This window comes from Colius striatus, chromosome 5 (assembly GCF_028858725.1).
Source record: "Colius striatus isolate bColStr4 chromosome 5, bColStr4.1.hap1, whole genome shotgun sequence".
Classification (NCBI taxonomy): domain Eukaryota; kingdom Metazoa; phylum Chordata; class Aves; order Coliiformes; family Coliidae; genus Colius; species Colius striatus.
Genome location: NC_084763.1, coordinates 21,638,314 through 21,658,570, shown reverse-complemented (window position 1 = coordinate 21,658,570; position 20,257 = coordinate 21,638,314). Strand labels below are relative to the sequence as shown.

Sequence of the window (20,257 nt, the reverse complement as noted above, 5' to 3'; positions counted from 1 at the left end):
CTACAGAAGTAAATTTGTACTGCTTATTCAGTTGAGGAATGGCCCTCTAAATAATATTAAAGACTCCACTATTCTCCTCTTCTATCTTTTACTGCCACCTGCTTTGTGTACCCTGCAGGAAATTTCTGAACAGGACAGCTAAAATGTACCTAAAAAATGCTTAAGAAGAAAATAACCATCTAAGGAACCCTGGCACCAACACAATAATCAGAGACTTCACAGAAGAGATGCTTGGAAGACTGCGACAACAGTCAAGAAACGCATCCTTTGTTCCTTCTGAAGAAGAAATCTCAATGGAGAGATTAAGAGACAAAGAATAAGAAATGACAAACAAAAAGATATGACAATGTAAGAAACACTGCAACAGCTCTATAAACACCAGAACTTCTCTTAGTGATTATAAATAAAAGTAAAAAAAAACCCTGGGATCAATAATTTCCACATTCGTTTTTTTCTAGGAAATCACTGACTTTTGCTTTCTCATTTGCTTGTCACACTGTTAAACACAAATAATTAAATATGCTAAAAGCAGATACTATTATGGAGAAATTTGTCCTGTGGAAGACTTCTCATCTTTCATGTCTTCTTGCTGCTTCATAGTTAGATGCTGAAGACAGTTTTAAAACTCAAAAGTTGAGAGAGAAAAATCATTTAATATTGCTTTCACATATAATATGGATATGTGAACTCCCTTGTTTTGATCATACAAGACAAATGTTCATTCTCATGTAAGTATGTAGGAAATGAGTGAAGAGCCAAGTCTGGGCTGAATCACTTCTTTGACTAGGAACATCTATGGAAAAGACTACAAAAGCCCTCGAGAATTCATATAGGCATTCAGATTTTATAGGAGAGAGAGAAATTCTCCTAAATACTTCAATGCTGCTTCTACATAGCAACTTAAAAGAAACTGGAGAATTAATCTGTCATTTAACAGCAAAACTAATACAAAAATACTTCAACAATTAAAGCCATGACAGAATGACACTCCAGAAAATGACACAAGTTTAATTCAGATAGCAGTGATCTTGCTAACACCAAAACAGCTACAAATGTGTGGAGAAAAAAAAGCAAGAGAGAGGGATAAGTGTATCAGAGGGATAAGTGTATCTGGTAATTTGATAAAAACATCAATATGGAGAACATAACACTCAAAAATACTAATTCTTCATCCCACTTCTATTACTGATAACATTTTTATTTTATATGAGATTTAGAAAAATTCCATTATAATATCAATCAACATCATATATTCCATAACACTGACAAGAGGGCTCAAAATCAGTGGAACCTTTCAGCAATGTAGGATGTGAGTTCTTCATACATGTTAGGACTGCACGGTGTTTCTTTCAAATTGTCCAGTTTCCTACACCACTTGCCATTGTGCCAGGGAGAACTGGTGGTCACTGCTTCAGTTGCCAACTCTAGAAAAAGTACCTGGGTGGCAGCATCCTTGCCATGTACTTTCTTTGCATATTCCTCCCTGAAGTGCCACTCAAGTCTGAGAGGTATCATCACTTCTTTGGCCTAGAAATGCTATTTACTAGAAAATAAATGTCAACAAACCTATGGGCAAAGTCGCTACATCTGTAGGAATCAAGATTATTTCTAGAGTACTTTGGGCTATACAAGTTTTTCACACGACCATTTAAAGGAGTGACATGCTACTGGCAGCTTTTGAACCAGGTACTGGCATTTGTATGCCCACTGAAGTTCACCAGTGAACAGAGGGAACAGCAAGTAACAGGTTTGACAAACGCTGTATCATACAACAGATTTTGTTGCAAGATAAGCGTTACATAGGTGTTTCAAGATGGCAGTGGGGTTCCAAGCTGAAAATGCAAACTCAGTTATTCATCTGTATAGTCTTAGGTTTGTTGGAAGATATTAGACACCTTTCTGAGTCAAACAAGGACAGACCGGCAGGGAGAGGTCCTTGTCTAGTCATAAATACAAAAGAAAGACTCCTGCATTTAAATTTCAGTTAAGCAGCGGCATTTTTAAATCATGCTTTTCTGTGCTTATCATACTTCCCTACGGAACGATGGAGTCCACAGAGACAAGAAATACGAATTCTGCAACAGAGTCAACATGAAAAAAAGGTAACATACAAGAATTTCCTTCTGATACAGCATTACTAAGGAGTCCACCAAGGATACAAAGATCTGCTCTACTAAATTTTTAAGTCAGAATAGGGAAGAAGTGGTAAAGAAACTATCCTCCGTTTCCTAAACTTTCACCATCACTGCAAAGATATGAACATGGGAGCAAAACCTTTTGCTTGTTACAGTTATTCTAGAGCATGTAACTCAGATTGATATGGAAAACAAAAGTAATGAGAAACATATTTTGCATTCATATATGACTGCATACTCAAAATAGCTCTTTTCTTGGGATGTCAGCCTAGCTTCTCCTTCCCTTACTTGTCTCAGCAGATTCAGAACACTCTCAGATGAAAAAAAATATAATAGGATACACAGAAATAAAGAGCAACTAAGGAACTAATTACAGTCTACCCTATTTTACATCAGACATGAGTCAAAGTGTTACAAAATACAGTATCTTAGAAGTAACACCTCTGATTTGCAACAACTTCAGAATGATCTGAGCCACAGTGATCAGAAGTTCAGAAGTCAGCTTTGCTCATTAAAAAAACGATGAGCAAACCTTTAATCTCTGCCTGAGAACTACAGACAAGAGTGCTAATATCAACAAAGCAGTGGTATACATATACAACAGTTAAGTTACTTCTTCCACTGCCCAGGAATGAAATGACAAAGACACCATGGGACTGTTTGAGCTCTTCGAGGGCATGTTTAGTTACACTAGATCCACACTGATATAAAACAACAAACAGAATGTGGTGATTCTAACATGATTTAAGGAGCAGGAAAAGTGTATCTCATGCAACACTATGTCCTCAATACTTAACTGTGTCCTGTCTTCAATGGCTTTTAGCATGGGAAGAAACCACTGTGGTGGCAAAAACATACTAAACATACTTGTCAGAGTCCTGAAGAACAGTAGGATCTCAGCAACAGAATACAGATTTGACCAGAGAGGAGTCCTTGGCATTTCTTAGTTGTTTTATTATTAACATTGTACCGAGGTATTTTGTTTCACTGAGTGAGAAGTACCCTCCAGGTGAAATAATTTCCTTGTTTCTACTTTATTACTCTTAAAAACTTACATGGAGTTACAGAGGAAGAATAAAGGTGTTATCTATGCTGTAGGCCGCTGCAAGATTGTTACATATTTGTCAGATGCAGGCAGTTCATGTTCAATATGATATGCATTTTAAATGCAACAAAAAGGAAACTGAGAAAAGAAGTAATGAAAATTGCATCCTTGTTCAAATTCCATGTAAACAATACATGCTCAGAAGTGCATAATAAAATTAACAAAACCAATTTTCTCAAGGTAGAGGAATTTTTGTAGTAAATTCACAGTGGGAGAAAATTTTGAATTGTTATTTTGTTTTAAAAATATAACTATTCCATCTTTTATGGTTTTTTTAATATAACAGCTTGCAATGGAGTAAGACGGCAAACCTGTGCTAGAATCTTCTGCTATGAAAATCTCTGTGATCAAGGAATTTCCTATTCAATTATAACACTCTAGCAACTTTAATTGTATTCCAGGGTTTGAGAAGAATTATAGTGCTGTTCTTTTTTGAAAGCTGTCAATTGTCCTCTCTAACAGCTTTTTGTTACTACTTTCTATGAAGAACGTACTTTATTTTTCATTTATTTTGTTTGTAAACATCTGTTTTATACGCCCTTAAAAGCAATGGACATTTTTGTTGCTCAGACAAATTAGTTAATATGGCAATTAATTCCTATTCCAAAACAAGTCTTGTTTCCTAAGTTAAATTTACTTAAAAGTGTTGAGACTTTCAGTGTGTTTAATCAGACACAGACAGTGACACAGCACACACTTGACAGCAACAGCTTCAAAGAACTTCAAATTCCTCTACATCAAATAACATCTGAGGATGAGTGACATACTCAGCCTACAGAGAAACAGTAAATATACATTTCAGTTATTAAAATTTAAATGACTATATTTCAAAAAGGCATCTTCATAACCCCATAATGAAATGGCTTCCACCAACAGAAACATTTCCATGTCTAGAAAAGCATTCTAAAGAGTCTCAGAATTGGATATTTATGGAAATAAGCTGACTTCTGAATTGTCATTTTGTTTTCAAGTTAGCCATACTCTTTCTGAAGTTACAAATGCAAAAAACATTTTCTGTGGCAATGATGCAAAATCTTGCAACCAGTTGTGACAGATAAGAGTATATTTCTACCCTGACTCAAAAAACTGAAAAACAAAATCAAACACACTGAATCTGATACATAAGAACTACACCAGTTTTCCCTATGTGAGAATATACTGAAATAATCAAAGACAATGACAGAATAGAAGTGCAATAACACAATAAATCCAAGATGTGGAAACTAGATTTGGACTCAAACTTTTTAATATTAGTAAGCACTCAGAAAATTTCAGTGTGTTCTGATACCAAAATGTATCTATCTTTAAGTATGATTATGATGATCAGATAGTCATAAATGCATTATTTTAACACAATTTTCACAATTCATAGTAAAAATGAATTATTGAATATGAGTGCAGCTTGTCAAGCTCATTCAGCCTACACTAAAATCCATTAAAATTTTCCTAACAATTACCAGTGTAAGATGGATTACAGCCTGCTTACTGAAAATATTCTTACACCATGTGTGTGGCTAAGTAAATATAGTAACTAATGCTAGGTTTTATAACATACAATGGAACACATAACATACTGCAAAACTTGAAAAATTAACGATGAATTTGTCTTTAGTAAAATTCACAAAACTTGATAATTTCCAGTCTGTCAGAATAATACAGCATCAAAAATAATTTCAGAAAGAAGGCAACAGTTAAAGAATTGCAGGGTTCTTTTCAAATGCTCCAGTATGTATTAGAAGTTCATTGAAAGCAATACTGTTCTGGGTGACAAAGGCATCTAGGGTACCAGTGCCATCTCTGTTCTGCTAAGATCACGTGATACTGAAAAAAACCCTTAAATAATCAATGGGATTTGGGGAGTTAATAGGCCTTTTAGCTGCAGTACTATCCAACAGGATATTTTGACACTAAAATGGAAATTACATATATGGCTTCAAATGAAAATGTTTACGTACAGCAGTCTTCTACATCACTTACTTGGTTGGTATCATCTATAAGAGGTTACTCTCCTGTGATACTACCAGCCATTTTCATATAATAATACAATCAAACTTGTTTCTCTCAGTACTTGCCCTTCAGATACTTAAAATATCAAAACATCAAATTCTAGTGCAATGTTTCAACTGCAAAAGATGTACACATATTCCTACTGTGGGACTGACAGAACTAGAAGCAGCAATTACAGTGTAAATAAAAAACACACTATGTTTTGTGGTTTACTTTTTTTTTTACTCACTTTCTTAATAAAATCAGTTATCTCCTTTTTGTCTGAAAGTTGGTTCAAATAGGAGCAGTGCTCTACCTCCAAGACATATCCTTCACTATGGATGTCACCTTTTGAAGACCTAGAGACAGAGGAAAAGAATCAGCTTCTGTTCTTAACAGTAGATACCCAGACATCCCCTTTATAAATATTTCCCATGGAGAGCTAATCGTCAGACAAAACTTCAGTTCCAGCACATTCACCCCACTGAGCTCAATATCGTTCTGACAAGCAGCAGCTACAGCATCTCATGTACTTGCTAGGGAAGGAAATCACACCCATGTGACTGCAGATGGCAGAATGCCTCAGGCACTTCCAAACTTCTTTATCCATCCAAGAAACACTTCATCAGCCTGGCATCTATGGCCGACGCCAAAGAGACACACAGGTGACGTAACTCAGAATATGCAGAGAGCAGGTTCCAATGCAGTGCGTTGACAGACGTTCTAGGCCTCACAGGTCAGCCTGATGCAGAGTGTGTTTCACAGTAATTAAAGGAATCTCTTCTCTTACCTACCATTCTAAGTCAAGATTTTAAACTCAGGGGCTAATCAAAGTATTCTATCCTTCAGTCTTACTGATACTTTGTGGTTAAGAAATTTAAATCTGTGTGAAACCCATTCTCTTTCAGAAAACTCCTAAAATAACTCAAAACATATGGCATCTGCCATATATATTGCCAAACAAATCGGTGCTGTGGGAACTCAGTACTGGTCAAAACATGTCCAAGGATAGTTTGGAAGTTATCCTGAATGATCTCGAGAAACAGTCCGCAGGCATTCACTGCAAAGGAGTATCTTCCAGACTCCCAGGAAAGAAAATTGATTCACCTGATCAACAGAAGAAATCTAGAGAATCACTTGTTTTATCATTTCTTTACAAGAATACATGGAGGAACATGCAGAAATAAAAGTTGGCCTATAACTCTTGAGATTAGTAACAAAGTTATCCTAACATCCCATATGGGGAAACAAAAGATTTAGCTTTAAGTAAAAAACTAACCCTACCCAGCAGTCACTTTTTGCACTGGGTAACTGCAGAACAAGAAGAAAGGTGCAGAAGTTTGAACCAAGAGTGCTAAGGAAGAGGTGAAACAACAAAACAACATCGTTGCAGGCCAGCCACGCTTGCAAAAGTAAGTCTGTGTAAAAGCTCTGTTCTGGGGATTAAGATTGTGTGAAATGTAAAACACATTTCGGCTACAGATGGTCCCAGGGGCTTTCCCGAGATGCTAACAGCTACTTGAAGCCGTGAGATGTGTAGGCTGCTGACTGCAAACTAGCAGCATGTTTCCAAGGCAATACTGCAGAAATTTTCTGAACTATCACATACATTGTATTTTGTATTAATCCTCCCACTTTCACATAGGTTCCCAATTTCTTTTATCTCACTTATATGTAGGACAAGCGATACCTGGCCGTGAATTGTTTGGGAACACTAAAGTTCTTTCCCTATTTGTTTTTTCTTCTGCTTTCTAGGTTCTTCTCATAACTCATGATCCCGTTCTGGTTTTGACTCTGGACAAAAATTTTAGCAAAACATTGGTGTTCATGGAAACTCACAAATATCTTTATATGATTTGAAAAAATCATAACAGGGGGACTAAAAGTGTTACACCATTACTCCTCAGCAATAGGCATCAAAGAACAACTTTGTCAAGAAACAATAAAACAAAGTAATTTTGTGAGGCACAACACGAGCCACAGACAACCATTTCTGCTGCTCTAGATAAAGTCCTAGATAAGATAATCTACACTGTGCAGATTTTCCATCACAGATGAACTCCTTAAATTCAAGAATATAAAAATAAACATAAGAAAGTCTCCCCACTGGAGTACTTACCACTAATGTAGTCTTGGTATCATCTAGCCAAATTCCAGATAGAAGTAAGTATGAGCTAGGACTCTCTGATGCTCTAATAATCAATAAACCATCAAAACTGCCACTTGATATTACAATGCAAACTCCATAGAACATCAAAGAGAGAAAACACAATTCTCCAGTGCTTCAGTTTATATTTTTTTTTACAAACCAGAAGTGGATTACCAGGAACAGGAAGCAAGGAACCAAGCCCAGACAACCAAACCCATATTTGGGGGTACAATACCAAACCTCTACAAACATGAGGACCAAATGTCTCTGCCATTTCCCCTGCTGAGACAACCCACGGCACTCATCACAGCACCTTCTAGCCCCTCTGAGGAAGCCATACTTCCAGTCCAGAGATTTTGAAATAATACAACTCATTAAAAGTTAAGATACCAAACCCCAGAAATGAAGTATGTGGCATGCTACTCCTGAGCCTGCTCTTTCACCAAAGCCTCTTCCTTACATAGTGACCAGATCTCTATGCAAATCACAGCACTGCTATAAATACTTGCTGTGACAAACATGAAAACTTACTACTCTGTTGCTCCAAAAGAATGAGATTGTATTTTCATGTTTAAATCTACTCACTATCTGTAAAAACAAATTGTTTTCAGCCTACCTTGGTGAGGTTTATACACAGGCATAAGGAAGAGGGAAGTCTGCCCTCGAATCACTCCTAATTCCTCTCCTAACCCTCAATGGCTCATTGGACTTCAATTTTGACAATTTTTGGAGGACCTGCTTCCAACTTCTCTAAAAGAAGTAAAAGTTATCTGAGATACAGATTATATCCATTAAAATATAGTGATTCTTACTTCAACTGTTTTAAAAATCCTGTTTATTTTCTCTCCTTTAACAAGCACTTACTTTGAAATACACTTGATGCTTGTAAATATTTAAGCGAACAAGAGACAGTGAATTCTTCAAAGAGACTGGGGGCTACCTCTGCACTAGGACTCATGAAAGAAAGTGCATCAAATACCATTGCACTCTGTTAGGAACATTATTTTATAGAACACATGTAATAGATCATACTAAAAGCCACAAAATCTGTAGTTAAAAACTTCCAACAGAATCACTCTATATTACCAAAAAGTATTTTTCCATGCCTTCAAATAAAGGATGTCCATATATGTTAAAGGCAAGTCTTTCTCTATACTAGTAGTTTTCACCTTTTTAGGAAAAATTTAAGACTATTATTCAGTCAAAAACCAACAAACAAAAAAGAGCTTCAACTTTTCACATGAAAATAATAAATAGCTGTGGATGTCACAGACCACAAAAATAGTTCTCTGAGCAAATCCAGGTGGGCAAGAAATTATTTCCAGCTTCTATACAATATACAGTGCATTTCATATATGAATCAAAAAGTATTTAATAAATATCATTAAAATCTGTCATTAAACTCTTTGAATATTATTAGCATAGCCATAGAGAAGCAGCTAAATATAGGTACAAGTAAATTCTATTCTGAACCAAAATGAGAAGTTTTAGTTTTATTAATTTAACAGGACTACTTCTACTGCCACTTTTATTACAAATTATGACCTCCAAAATATGTACATCTGTCAAGATCACAGAACTCAGAGGAAAGTCAAAAACAGAGCTCAGGTCTCCTGACTTCAGTCTTGTCCCTGCCCTGGTATCCATTCCCCTGTTCTCTTCCCAAGAAGGACTGACGTCAGTTACTTGAGAAATAATCCAATAATCTATATTCTGGAATCTCTTATCTGTTTTGTAGCACAGGAAGTTACTGGAAGCTCAAGGTATAAATTACTTTATAATTAAAGCAATGGATTTATGTAAATTTCCATTTTCCTACCATTAAATAATTCTCAATAGAAACGGAAATGCCGAGATCAGTTTAGTCAAAAAAAGTCTAAGCCCCAATAATCTGAAAGATCTGGATGTGCAGTCAGCAATTTCTTCCTTTTCTCCTCCCAGGTTGGAAAACTGAACCCTCCTCCCTTCATGGTCTGAAAGCATTTGAGATTTATTATCTTTGTTCCTCTAATAAACCATGACTTAACTAAAAATGGCCCATGCCTGAAAGAGGCACACGTGGATACAGCAATGCTGTACCCTTCCTGATGGTGAACTGGAGAAACTGGTACAACCCGACTCATTATAACACCCTGCACTCACTGTAACACATTTATTTTGTGATACCTGAGGGGGAACAGAAGGAACTGTACAAATATCACCACTGCTTCATCTGAAGCAGAGACAGGAAGTCTCCTGACAGAAAATATCACTGTATCTTACGCACCTTGGGCTTTCCTTTGTTTTTCTTTATCACAGATCTCATTGTTTGATTACCTTTATCAGTTTACACAAAAAGGAATTTTTCTTTCACTGTAGGTCACTCAGTGACCATTATGGACAGAGAGTGGCAAAGAGCTGAGAGATAATTTTGGTATACCTGGAGTGTCTGCAAGCCCACCAGGGACAAGGGTAGTGCTATTGATACAGAAAAGGCTGAGGAGCATAGACTTAAAGAGAGAGACACCTTGAATCCTAAATAAGACTTCTATTGCCACTAAAGAAAATACATAGAATAAATAAGACTATCTCTTGTAATTGGAAGTTCACTATCTCAAGATCTTTTACAATGGTTGTTTCAGTAGGCTGTCATTTCCTGCACAGCTGTTTGCAGTTAAACGCCATTTCATGGTAGATAAACCATAACCAGCTGTAGAGTACCAGTAACTTACACAGTAACTATTAAAGATGACAACTTGTTGTCTGTTACAAACTGGATTTCCAATTCTTTTCAGATACAAGGAGGAAACAAGGAAGCCAACATTTGGCCCTAATCTTCCTGATGTTCTCCATGACCACAAATTCAGCAAGCCGAAAGCATATCTGTAAGCTATGCAGACACTTAAAAATGACTATTTGATTAAGATGATGCTAGGAATGTAAGTGCACTTTTGAGATTTTTCCACTACATAGGAATAGCTCTACAGGTCAAAATACACCTGTACCTTTATAACAAACTGATCTATATTACAAAAAAAAAACACCAAAAACCAACATGAAAGTGATTAACATGGGCAGTTGGTGTCTGTATAGTTCCAGGTTCAAAATTTAGCAAAATTGGAGTATTTTAAAACCAAGGTGGCAGCAATTAAAAACCCCTAGGTTTTAAGATGCCGACCCAAAAAACACACCATTTTTATAATAATAAAAGCATGTATACTGTGTCATAACAACCTCAACTCTTAACTCACATGACATTGTTTTAACTGTATTACCTAAACATCTTCTCTAAGAATTTTATATATATATAGAAAGCCTTTTCACTGGAATATTTGTTAGTAAAATTTTTCACTTGTTTTCAGTGACAGCGTATTGAGATTCTCGAGAACAGTTCTGGCATGTATGGATACATAAGCATCTTTAATGTTCAGTGTTTAGACTGTGGAGAACACAGATGAAAGAACATTTATTTTGGGTCAATGTTAAAAGTCATTGTGAGGAAATATGTATCTCTTTGAACTTGAAACAAGTAACAAGCTTTAAAAACTCAAGCCATTGTCCCTTGAGCTAAAGGAAGCTATCTGTTGACTCTTGGGTATGGAATACTATTTTTTCAGCAAGCTGAAATTGGCCTGCTGAGCACAAAAACACACACTACATTTGCACACAAAACACATTTGATACTGAAGTCCACAAAGTCAGACATATGCCATCGTCACAAGCCTAAATCTCACATGAAAATCAAATAGATACACACACAAATTTGTATTTAAACTAAGAATATATTGCACCAATGCAAATTATCTACCTTCATCAACTCGAGCAAGCACAGAAGCACTGGAGATCACTGATATTTTTTTCTGGCCATATCACTGTGAAACACCTCCAACTGTAGTTCCTATATTTCTGCAAAGATCTTCTGCAGCACATTCCAGGGTCCATGAAGGAGAATAGGGTTGGGAACGGTCAGTGCAGATGCAGCAAGGATAAATCAAACTTGGCTGACCTGATTGATGTTAAAAGGAGTGAATTTGTGGACAAATGGAGGGAAGGTAGTGGCTGTCATTGATAGAAATCTTAGCAAGAGGCTTGGCACTGGTTCCCACATTATTCCTGTATCCAGGTTAGGGTAGTACAGTCTGGAAAACCGGATGAGTAAGAACCAGCTCCATGGTTAATGGTTACATCCTGCCCAGAGGCCAGTAACTAGTGGAGTCCCCACTCACAGGTCTGGAAATTGGAACCTGTCATATTTAATGTCTCCATCAATGCCAGAGGGGGCCAGGCATGCTCTTGTCATGTTTGCAAAAGACATCGGAGAGGGGGATGCAGCTGATGTGGCAGTGTGCATGCTCCAGGAAAAATCTCCAGACCACTGTTCATAATGTGCCACTGAAGGACAAATGTGGCATGAAAAATTTTGACAAGAAAAACAAAGAAATACCTACAGAATCTCAAAGACAGGCTTGCCAGTCAGAGGCTCAAGTTATGGCTCAAGGCTCTACCTGCTGAATTTCACACAAAGTAAGAGCAAGAACTCCCTGTTTCAAGTGCCTATCAAAAAAGCCTGAAAAAAAGAATATCTATTTGGCACTAGAAGTTGTCTCAAACAGCTAAGAATCAGTAATTTGATGAACTGTCTGGATGTTCTTAGAAACATTTGCCTTTGCCTTTGGAAGGCAAATATGCAAATCCAAATGCCAGACGATCAAATCAAGACTTCACAAAGCAAAACGCTTCAAGAGGCTGGTGCTTCTTCCCAATATACTTACATCTTTTCATACTTCATCAGTTCCTTGGTATAATACAGTTTTCCTTTCTTTCATGGGAAGAGCTGTTAACTAATATTAAAAGAGGAGGTTGGTACGACTGGAAAAAAGAGTGAATGAGTTGGTCTTTCAGGTGTGAAAAATCAGGATTTTGCCTTCAGTTAACATAATTAAACAAATACCAGGGGACACTGACACCTGGAAACACAAACACAGCATCAAAGAAATGGTACGATTTCTGTCTTAAGTCATTCGACGTTGCATATCTAAGCCATTTAAATCTTTTGCCTTTACATCATGCTGCTTTACATTTTCTACAAATCCAGACTTACTATAAATCAATTTTCTACATTATCTGTAAATCCAGACTTTAAATGACATAGAGGATGCAAAAATTAAGCTGTATCTCAGAAGGTGCCATTAGCTGAAGTCACTTGGAATTAATGTTGCATTATCAGCACAAAAAAACAACTACAAAAAAACTGGTTTACTATTAAACTTTTGTACTTGTTCTGTCAAATTCCTTTGCAGATTAATAGAATTGGTTTTGTCCAAGTGATGAAAATTTGCATTTCATCAGGACTAATGAATACAGGGAAATCAGAATCAGAACTATCTCATCAACCGAATCACTGAACACCTGACATCTCATTGTTTTACAAAAAGAAAAAACAGCTGCAAAGTTGTCTAAGGTAAACGTAGGAGTCTACTGCAAAACAATTATTCTTAAATTATACTACTTAGTCTACTTTTGCAAAGCAGTTTCCCCGCTGACTGCTTTACTGATTGGAGGCAAAACCCGTTGAAGAGTATGTCCCAAGATGCAAATGGAACAACAGAGAATTTGTATTCACAACAACATGGAACAACAACAATTTATATCCCCTGCATCACTCTACCGTAGTGAAACAGAGCATCTGCAAATACATCAAAACTATTGTAAGCAGATAGTTTATGAGCCCTGACCATGTCTCTTTCCTAGTGGAAGAGAATGAAGCTTGCTTTCTGGTGCATAGTATTTAGAAAGGGAAATGAAAACATTTAAATCAACATTGAATTTTGAAACTTTAGGACAACAGACAGGGGCGTCACACTACAGAGAGCTGTGAAGGAACTAAACCAGCTTTGTGCTACAGTTTTCCTACTATTTTGTTCAGGTGCTGACTTTGTGATTTCTTTGCAGGGAACAGGTTATCTACAGCAGCCACAAACTGTCCAGAGCAGTAATGCACAAGATACCTAAACAAAGGTTGTTATATTAAAAACTCGAGAGTTTGAAAATAAAAGGGCAAAGGGAGAAAGGTTATTATGTACACAAAGAATTAATGATGTCAGTTCCTTAGAGGAATGACATACATGCTACTCTCCCTAATTTGGTTAGTCAGACCTTCCAAATACACAGACCTCCCCATGTCTCTTCCACCAGGAGAGATACACTGTCACATGTCATGTTCACACTTTCCAGGCTACCACCATATATTCCTTTTCCTGCGATTCTTGTCTTCAAGTGTAAATCAGTGTGAACCAGCTTTTCTCAAGTGTGAATCAATGTGAACTAGTAGGCCAAGGGCTACATTTCACACCTGGAGCCTTCCTTAAGTTCCTAAAAAACCCAATAAAAATCGAGTCTTGAAGATTTTCTATTTGGCTTTTTTTTTTTTTTAAACAAGATCCCTCCTCCAAGAACCCAAGTGTCTCGGGATTCATGACAAAAACAGTCCACTGCTTCTTAATTAAAAAGTCCATTGAAATTTAGATAAAGAATGAAAGAAAGTATTCACAGGAATACTGAAGTTGTTACTCCTTAATCCAACTCTATTCAACTTACAAATCAATTCCAAACAACTGGTTAGTGTACTCAATGTGATTAAGGTGCAAGAGAAACATTTATCATACTACATTTAATGAGAGCAATGGCAGAATCCTTAAGCTATTGGGTAGACTACCTTTGTGCCCAGTGCCTCCAAAAAAGTAAATGCTGGAACAGGCTGCCCAGATGGGTTGTGGAGTCTTCTTCCCTAGAGATATTCAAAACCCACCTGGTTGAGTTCCTGTGTGACCTACTCTAGGTGGTCCTGTTCTGGCAGTGGGGTTGGTCTATATGATCTTTCAAGGTCCCTTCCAAACCTTAAGATTCTGTGATAACGGAGTCACAGAGATATCAGTACAGATTAAACACAAAACTCTGTCTGACTTTTTAAAGACTTTACAACTACATTGCAAATTCACACTGAGTACTTTAAACCTCCAGGACAATGGTAAAAGAGGAGGAATAACACTAACAGTTTTCCCATGAGTTTCGATGCATGCCATGTCTAAGCACTACCTTTATCATTTTATTCTTGAGCAAACTAAGACACTGTAAACCTCAGCGATAGCAGCAGCATGTAGTTCCTGATGCACAACATCTGCCACAGCTAGTAAAGTCTCCTGCCTTTGGAGAGGCAACACTACAAAACTAAGCCCTCAAAGTGTGAATAAACAGTGTTCACTTTAAAACACAAAACTTACATATAAAGGTGCAACACTGATGAAAGACTAATTCAAGTGTTCCATTCTGTTTCCGTAGACACAGAGTTGACACTACTGTACTAAAAAGGCACTAATACAACAATTTTACTTTTGTTCCATCCAGGCAACAAAAATAGCACCTGGTGTCTGCGAGACAACTGACACACATATAGCATTGGAATAATCCATAGTGAAACACCTGCAGTAAGAAAGGAGCTGCAGCCTCAGGTGTTTTACAGAAAGTGCCCAGGAAGCCCAAGGGTGGGCCTCACACCAAGGTACACAACATTTTATGACTCCTTGTCTCCCCATGAGTCCCTGTCACCACCTTTACAGACAACAGCAGGGGATTACTTTGTACTTCAAAGCATAATCCATCTTATTGGTGATCCTATAGCTGTAAATGGACTACTTACACTCCTAAAATCTTACAACATAAATAAATGCTTATCTGATCAAGAAATATCCTAAGATGACCTCAACTTCTCCCCAAGAGCTCAACTGTTTTATATAAAGAGAATCTAGAGATGCCAGAGATTGGATAATCCTCGGTGGAAAAAGGATATGATTTATTCTTTGTCAGCAATGTAATGACAAAGGTTCATTAAAAAAATTTAACATGTCTTTTTTTGTCTTGTCACAATTTTTCTTCCCAGCTGTTCAAATACAGCTGATCTCTATGCAGGCCACAGACATCTGAAATCTGTGCAACACCCATCTCTCTTCATTGTGCTTGGTAATACGAACATTCATTGCACCCATACACTATGGAAGCAGCTTCTCCCATACACTCTCAGCCAAACTGAGGGACACTTACACTACGTTAAACTGATGTCATTTCCCTTTCTGGTACTTGTCTGTTTTTTCCTGGTGAAAAGTCTCTTCTGCTTCCTTAGTCAGTCAGAAATGACAGAGAGGAGAATGCAAAGAAATGGAGTGTAAATGTAAAAGGAAATATAATTGGTTCAAGACTCTCTACTGTCTTCAATTCTGCACAGTCATTTACAGCTGTCTAAAGTGTGTGAAACACTGGAACCCAAGTGAGTGAGTAGGCAATTAAGGTTTTGTACTCTTTCACAATCATTCTGCACAGATGTAAACTATCGGATATGGTGTGAGACAGCAGTGACACACTGAGTGCTCTGGCTTGACGACCATACTGCTCTGCCGAGAAGGATGCTGCTTTGCCCTGGCATGTCTTCACAGCTCAGTCCTGGAAGACAATGAACTCTCGGACTCCGATCCAGCAGAAGCACTTAGTTAACATTGCAAACTCATGCATGTAAATACTTTCATTATTTGCAGCAGGGCATTTTGCAGGCAGGGGAAGCAAGGTCTCAAAACCAGGCAAGCTCAGTCAAATATTACTGAAGAAATCCACTGTTCAGCCAAACATTTTATGTTTTGACAATAAAACTGGAAACGGTTTAAACAGTAATATCAGGTGAAACAACATGAAGTTTTATAATAAAATTGAAAGTAAGTCAAGGTAAACTGAGAGTTATTTTGGAAGCTAAAATTGGCTGCAACACCACATAATACCTAATGAAATGCAAAACTTTTTCCTCAGGTCACAGACTAAAGTTCAACCCTGTCTGTAATTGTTACCACTGGATTACCAACCAGGCTGTAGAAAACTGAATTGTGCTTTTACTTTAGTTTTAAAGAGGTGTCTAAAACAGTTACATACCTTCCTTCAAGCATCAGCATAATGAGTTAGACTATGACTGGCAAATGGAGGTTTAGCTACCCCCCAGCCTTCAGTATAGGTCACTGTAAGCGGTGGCGGACTGGGGAAGGCAACTAAAATAGGAAAACTGTACAGAATGGCTGTAACAACACAGGTAGTTGCAGAGTTGTGTGTGGTTGGACAATGTTAAATTACGCTTTAAACCATTAACTAAAAATCATAAATATATATTTATAAATATTCCTATGTTAATTTTCTTCGGGTCTATTTAGCAGAACATTCTATTGATTTTTTAAAAATCAGATTCAAATCTAAAAAGAGCAGTATACCTGTTTGTTTATGTAACATATTCTTAATACACTTTAAGAGACTGAACAAAACAAGAGATTCATCTTTTTATATAAGGACCAACTGAAAAATTAAAAGAACTTGCATCGTTTAGAGGAAAGAAGGGTCTAAAGTCTACACAGAAATGTAAGAAGTATGCATTAAGGCTGCAGTTCTATAATTGCACAAACTGTAAACATCTAAATACAAAATATGCCTTTTCTAAGCAAATATTTCTTCTGTCTTAATTTAATCTAATAAATTCTTAAAGGGTACCAACAGGACCATCCTCACAAATTGTCAGGCATAGGGCTTGTTTGTTTGCCTCTCATGACAACACATCCCAAAATACAGAACATATTAACTTGTTATACTCCAAGTCATCTGCCAAACTGCAGATGAATTGTAAACAGAAAAAACATGTTAAGCCTATTCAGGCCCACAAAAAAAAATAATCAAGTCTTGCACAGTAAACTCTGCTATAATTTCCTGATGTAGGTCAAAACTCAGCAGGAAATCACATTGTCTATTTTTATCCCAGTTCACTGGAAGTGCTTTACCTTTCTGTTTTCTTGATAAGCACAGCCCTGAAGATTTGTTCCTGGGGAGTTTTCTCTTTTTCATCAGTTGGTTGCACGAAAGGGTGGACAGCAGCCAAGATGAAGCCCTGCTGGTACAATTCTTGCAGCTGAGCTGGAAGATCACGCAAGGAGGAGAGCTTGATTGCAGATGATCCTGGCAGCTCAGCTGGAAACAAGAAGAAATTGGTCAATAATCCTACACTGGACAATCATGTTTTTTTAAAATCCAGGCTCTTCAAGGTCAAGGAAGCTTCAAACTCATCTACAATATTAATACAAAAATTGGCCTTTCCTGAGGCCCATTTCAGATTTTAAGCAGGCTGTCTTGGCAAAGGGCTTGTATCACACAAGAGACTGGTGCAATTAAACAAGAAGTTGGACACATTAAAATGCCAAACTCACTACATAGTCTGGCAAAGACGATGTGGAGAATTTAATTAAAACAAGACAGTTGGTCAAAAGATAATCTAAGTTTTAGTTGTCATCACAGTAGTACAAGTTGAGGCGAACAAGCCATGAGTCAAAAACAAAAAAGCAAGAGAAATGGGATAGATGATGAAAGTAGAACATGTCAAATTCAGAAACTAAACAGAAACATCCATCTACACAAAAGCTCTATTAGCAGACTAAGAGATCACTGATGCAAAATGCTATTGAGACCAAATATCTACTGCTATGTCTAAAGAGCACTTTCTGGGTATATTGGTAACAAGAATGCCAAGAGCAGTGCATACCTGAAACTTTCATGAGAAACTTTTAAGAATAGAATAGGTTTTAAAAACCCTATACATATTAGAGACAAGGGTAAGACCTAGTGCATGAGAAGAATCCTTTCCCCAGTCTGCATACTGTGGGGTTTTTATGCCTTCCTGTGAAGCACTGGATGTTGACTCCCATCTGACGCTCAACATATACACAGATGCTACAGTCAATACAGCAATTGTCCTGATTTTCTTGGTGTCTTGTGGACTTGAAAACAAAATCCCATAAATCACCTAAAACAATCTTACATTCTCTTTCTCTCTGTCAGTAATTTCTCATATGTTTTTCATATCTTACGTGAAAAGACATCCTTCTTCCCTGACCTTTGCCTCTTCATTTCCATCTGTCTTTGGGGATGTTTATTATTTCATCCCTAACCATAGTACAGCATAAAGGGCGGTGAGATGCTGGATGGTTTCCCCTCTCACTGAAACCAATGAAGAAGAGATGTTACAAGAGCGAGGACAGAGGTTCCCTGCACCTTGCAGGCCTTTGTTTAAAAAAAAAAAAAAAACATTGGAGAACAGTTTGTATGTATGAAAGATGCCAGCTATGCAAAATAAGGTTTCATTGTACTGCTTTTTTCAACACTGTGTGGCTATCCTTTATGAATAATGAAAGAGGTTATAAAAAAACTAATAAATATTCAAAACCAATAATACAGAGGAATCATTTAAATAATAATAGAATAGCTGTGCTTGGTATGCTTTTTCTTCATATAAGACCTGTTCCAGAGAGGATAATGGAACTTTTTTGACCGAGAACTGTAAGATGCAGAATTTTTATTATTTTTGCAAATAAAACGAGAAAACCCAGCGTACGTTGACAGACAATAGGGCCCTACCTTCTACAACAGCATACAAATCACTTCAGCATAAAAAGAGATGGCAGACGAATAATGCATAATAAATCAGTCTACTTACTGGACCCTACTGTAGATCGAAATGGGGAAATCTGGATGTCAGAGCTACTTTTTCCCTCTTGTGGCTCTAAGACTCCAAAAATTTTAGACTATGCTGCAAACAATTAATTAAAAGAATACAAAAGCTGGAATACTATTTGAAATAAAGGTTTTACCTGAATACAATGGAATGACTAAACACTACACAGTAATGTGAACTCTGGTAACAGTGCTCTCATTTTTAATGATCATCCATGGAAAGTGGCGTTTGCCTTGTGTGTGAACTTAATATATGGAATCTTCTGAGGATGCCTTGGTAAAACTAATAGAATGTCTAATCATTAACATTGCAGAGTGACCGCTTTCTCCTAAAAGCTAAACAGCAGTGGAAAGTGTGAAAATGCATGCAACTGGAGACTTGAGGTGTACACTTCATGATTAAAAATGAAAGGTAATAGAAAATTAAGCTGGCAGGCATGATCCAGATAGTCCATCCTGTTACCTACAGGCAGGATCAGTTCTAGTTTAGCTATTTATCACAATTTTTCTCATTTATTTTTAAAAACCTTTGGTAATGGAGATTACACAAACCCTGAAAGTCACGTTTCACTACTTCTCTTCTTACCATTCAAAACCTTTTCCTAGCACCTGGCCGAAATGTTCCTCTCTGAAATTCAAGATTGCTACTTCCTCACTAGAATATTTATTTTCTACATCACCATTTTACAACTCCCAATAGCTGTCACATTTTAATCTTACTTTCTTTAGCCCATATAAACTCAGCCTTTTCAATCTTTCTTGTTCCACTGTGTTTTCTAGATTTCTAAATAATTTTTGACAGTTCTCTACTGATTCTCTTTAGTCGGTCCACATTTTTCTTCAAGTATAGTACCTAAGACTCACCATGTCTTTGTAGGCTGGAAAAGCTCTTTCCCACTGACTATACATCCTATGTCAGTTTTTCATCATTTGGGGAATAAAAAAGAAATTTCTTTCCCCACAACCAATGGTGTCCAGATTTCCCTCCTTTTAGTAAACTTCAGGTGTTTTTCTATCAGGTTTCAAGAAACATTCTGGATTCTGACCTCCACAGCACAAACAGCACTTCTCAGACTGGTAAATATCAATAAACATACTAAGCAGTTTATCACTGCAATAGTTAATGAAAACAAGTTTTAACACACTCTGGACGTAACCCTTTTAAGCTTTTGGTTTGATGGTGAACCACTATTCAGTTCTCCTTGGATCAAAAGTCCTTTAAAAATTAAAGAGAATGCCTGTTCCACAGCTGATGTCCACAATGGTCTACATGAGTTTCCTGAGTCTACAGACCAGTTCTGTGCATTCCTGTTACTTTCCCAC

At 37.0% G+C, this 20,257-nt stretch overlaps 1 protein-coding gene across 1 annotated transcript in view; it reads right to left on the bottom strand.

Moving 5' to 3' along the window:
• RFTN1 (raftlin, lipid raft linker 1) overlaps positions 1-20,257 on the bottom strand; it is a 100,005-nt gene that overhangs the window by 40,982 nt on the left and 38,766 nt on the right. The window contains exons 3-4 of the mRNA XM_061997180.1: positions 17,212-17,398; positions 5,477-5,585 (exon numbers count right to left, since the gene is read on the bottom strand). Coding sequence (XP_061853164.1) covers positions 5,477-5,585; positions 17,212-17,398 — 296 coding nt within the window. The remainder of the gene's footprint in view (positions 1-5,476; positions 5,586-17,211; positions 17,399-20,257) is intronic.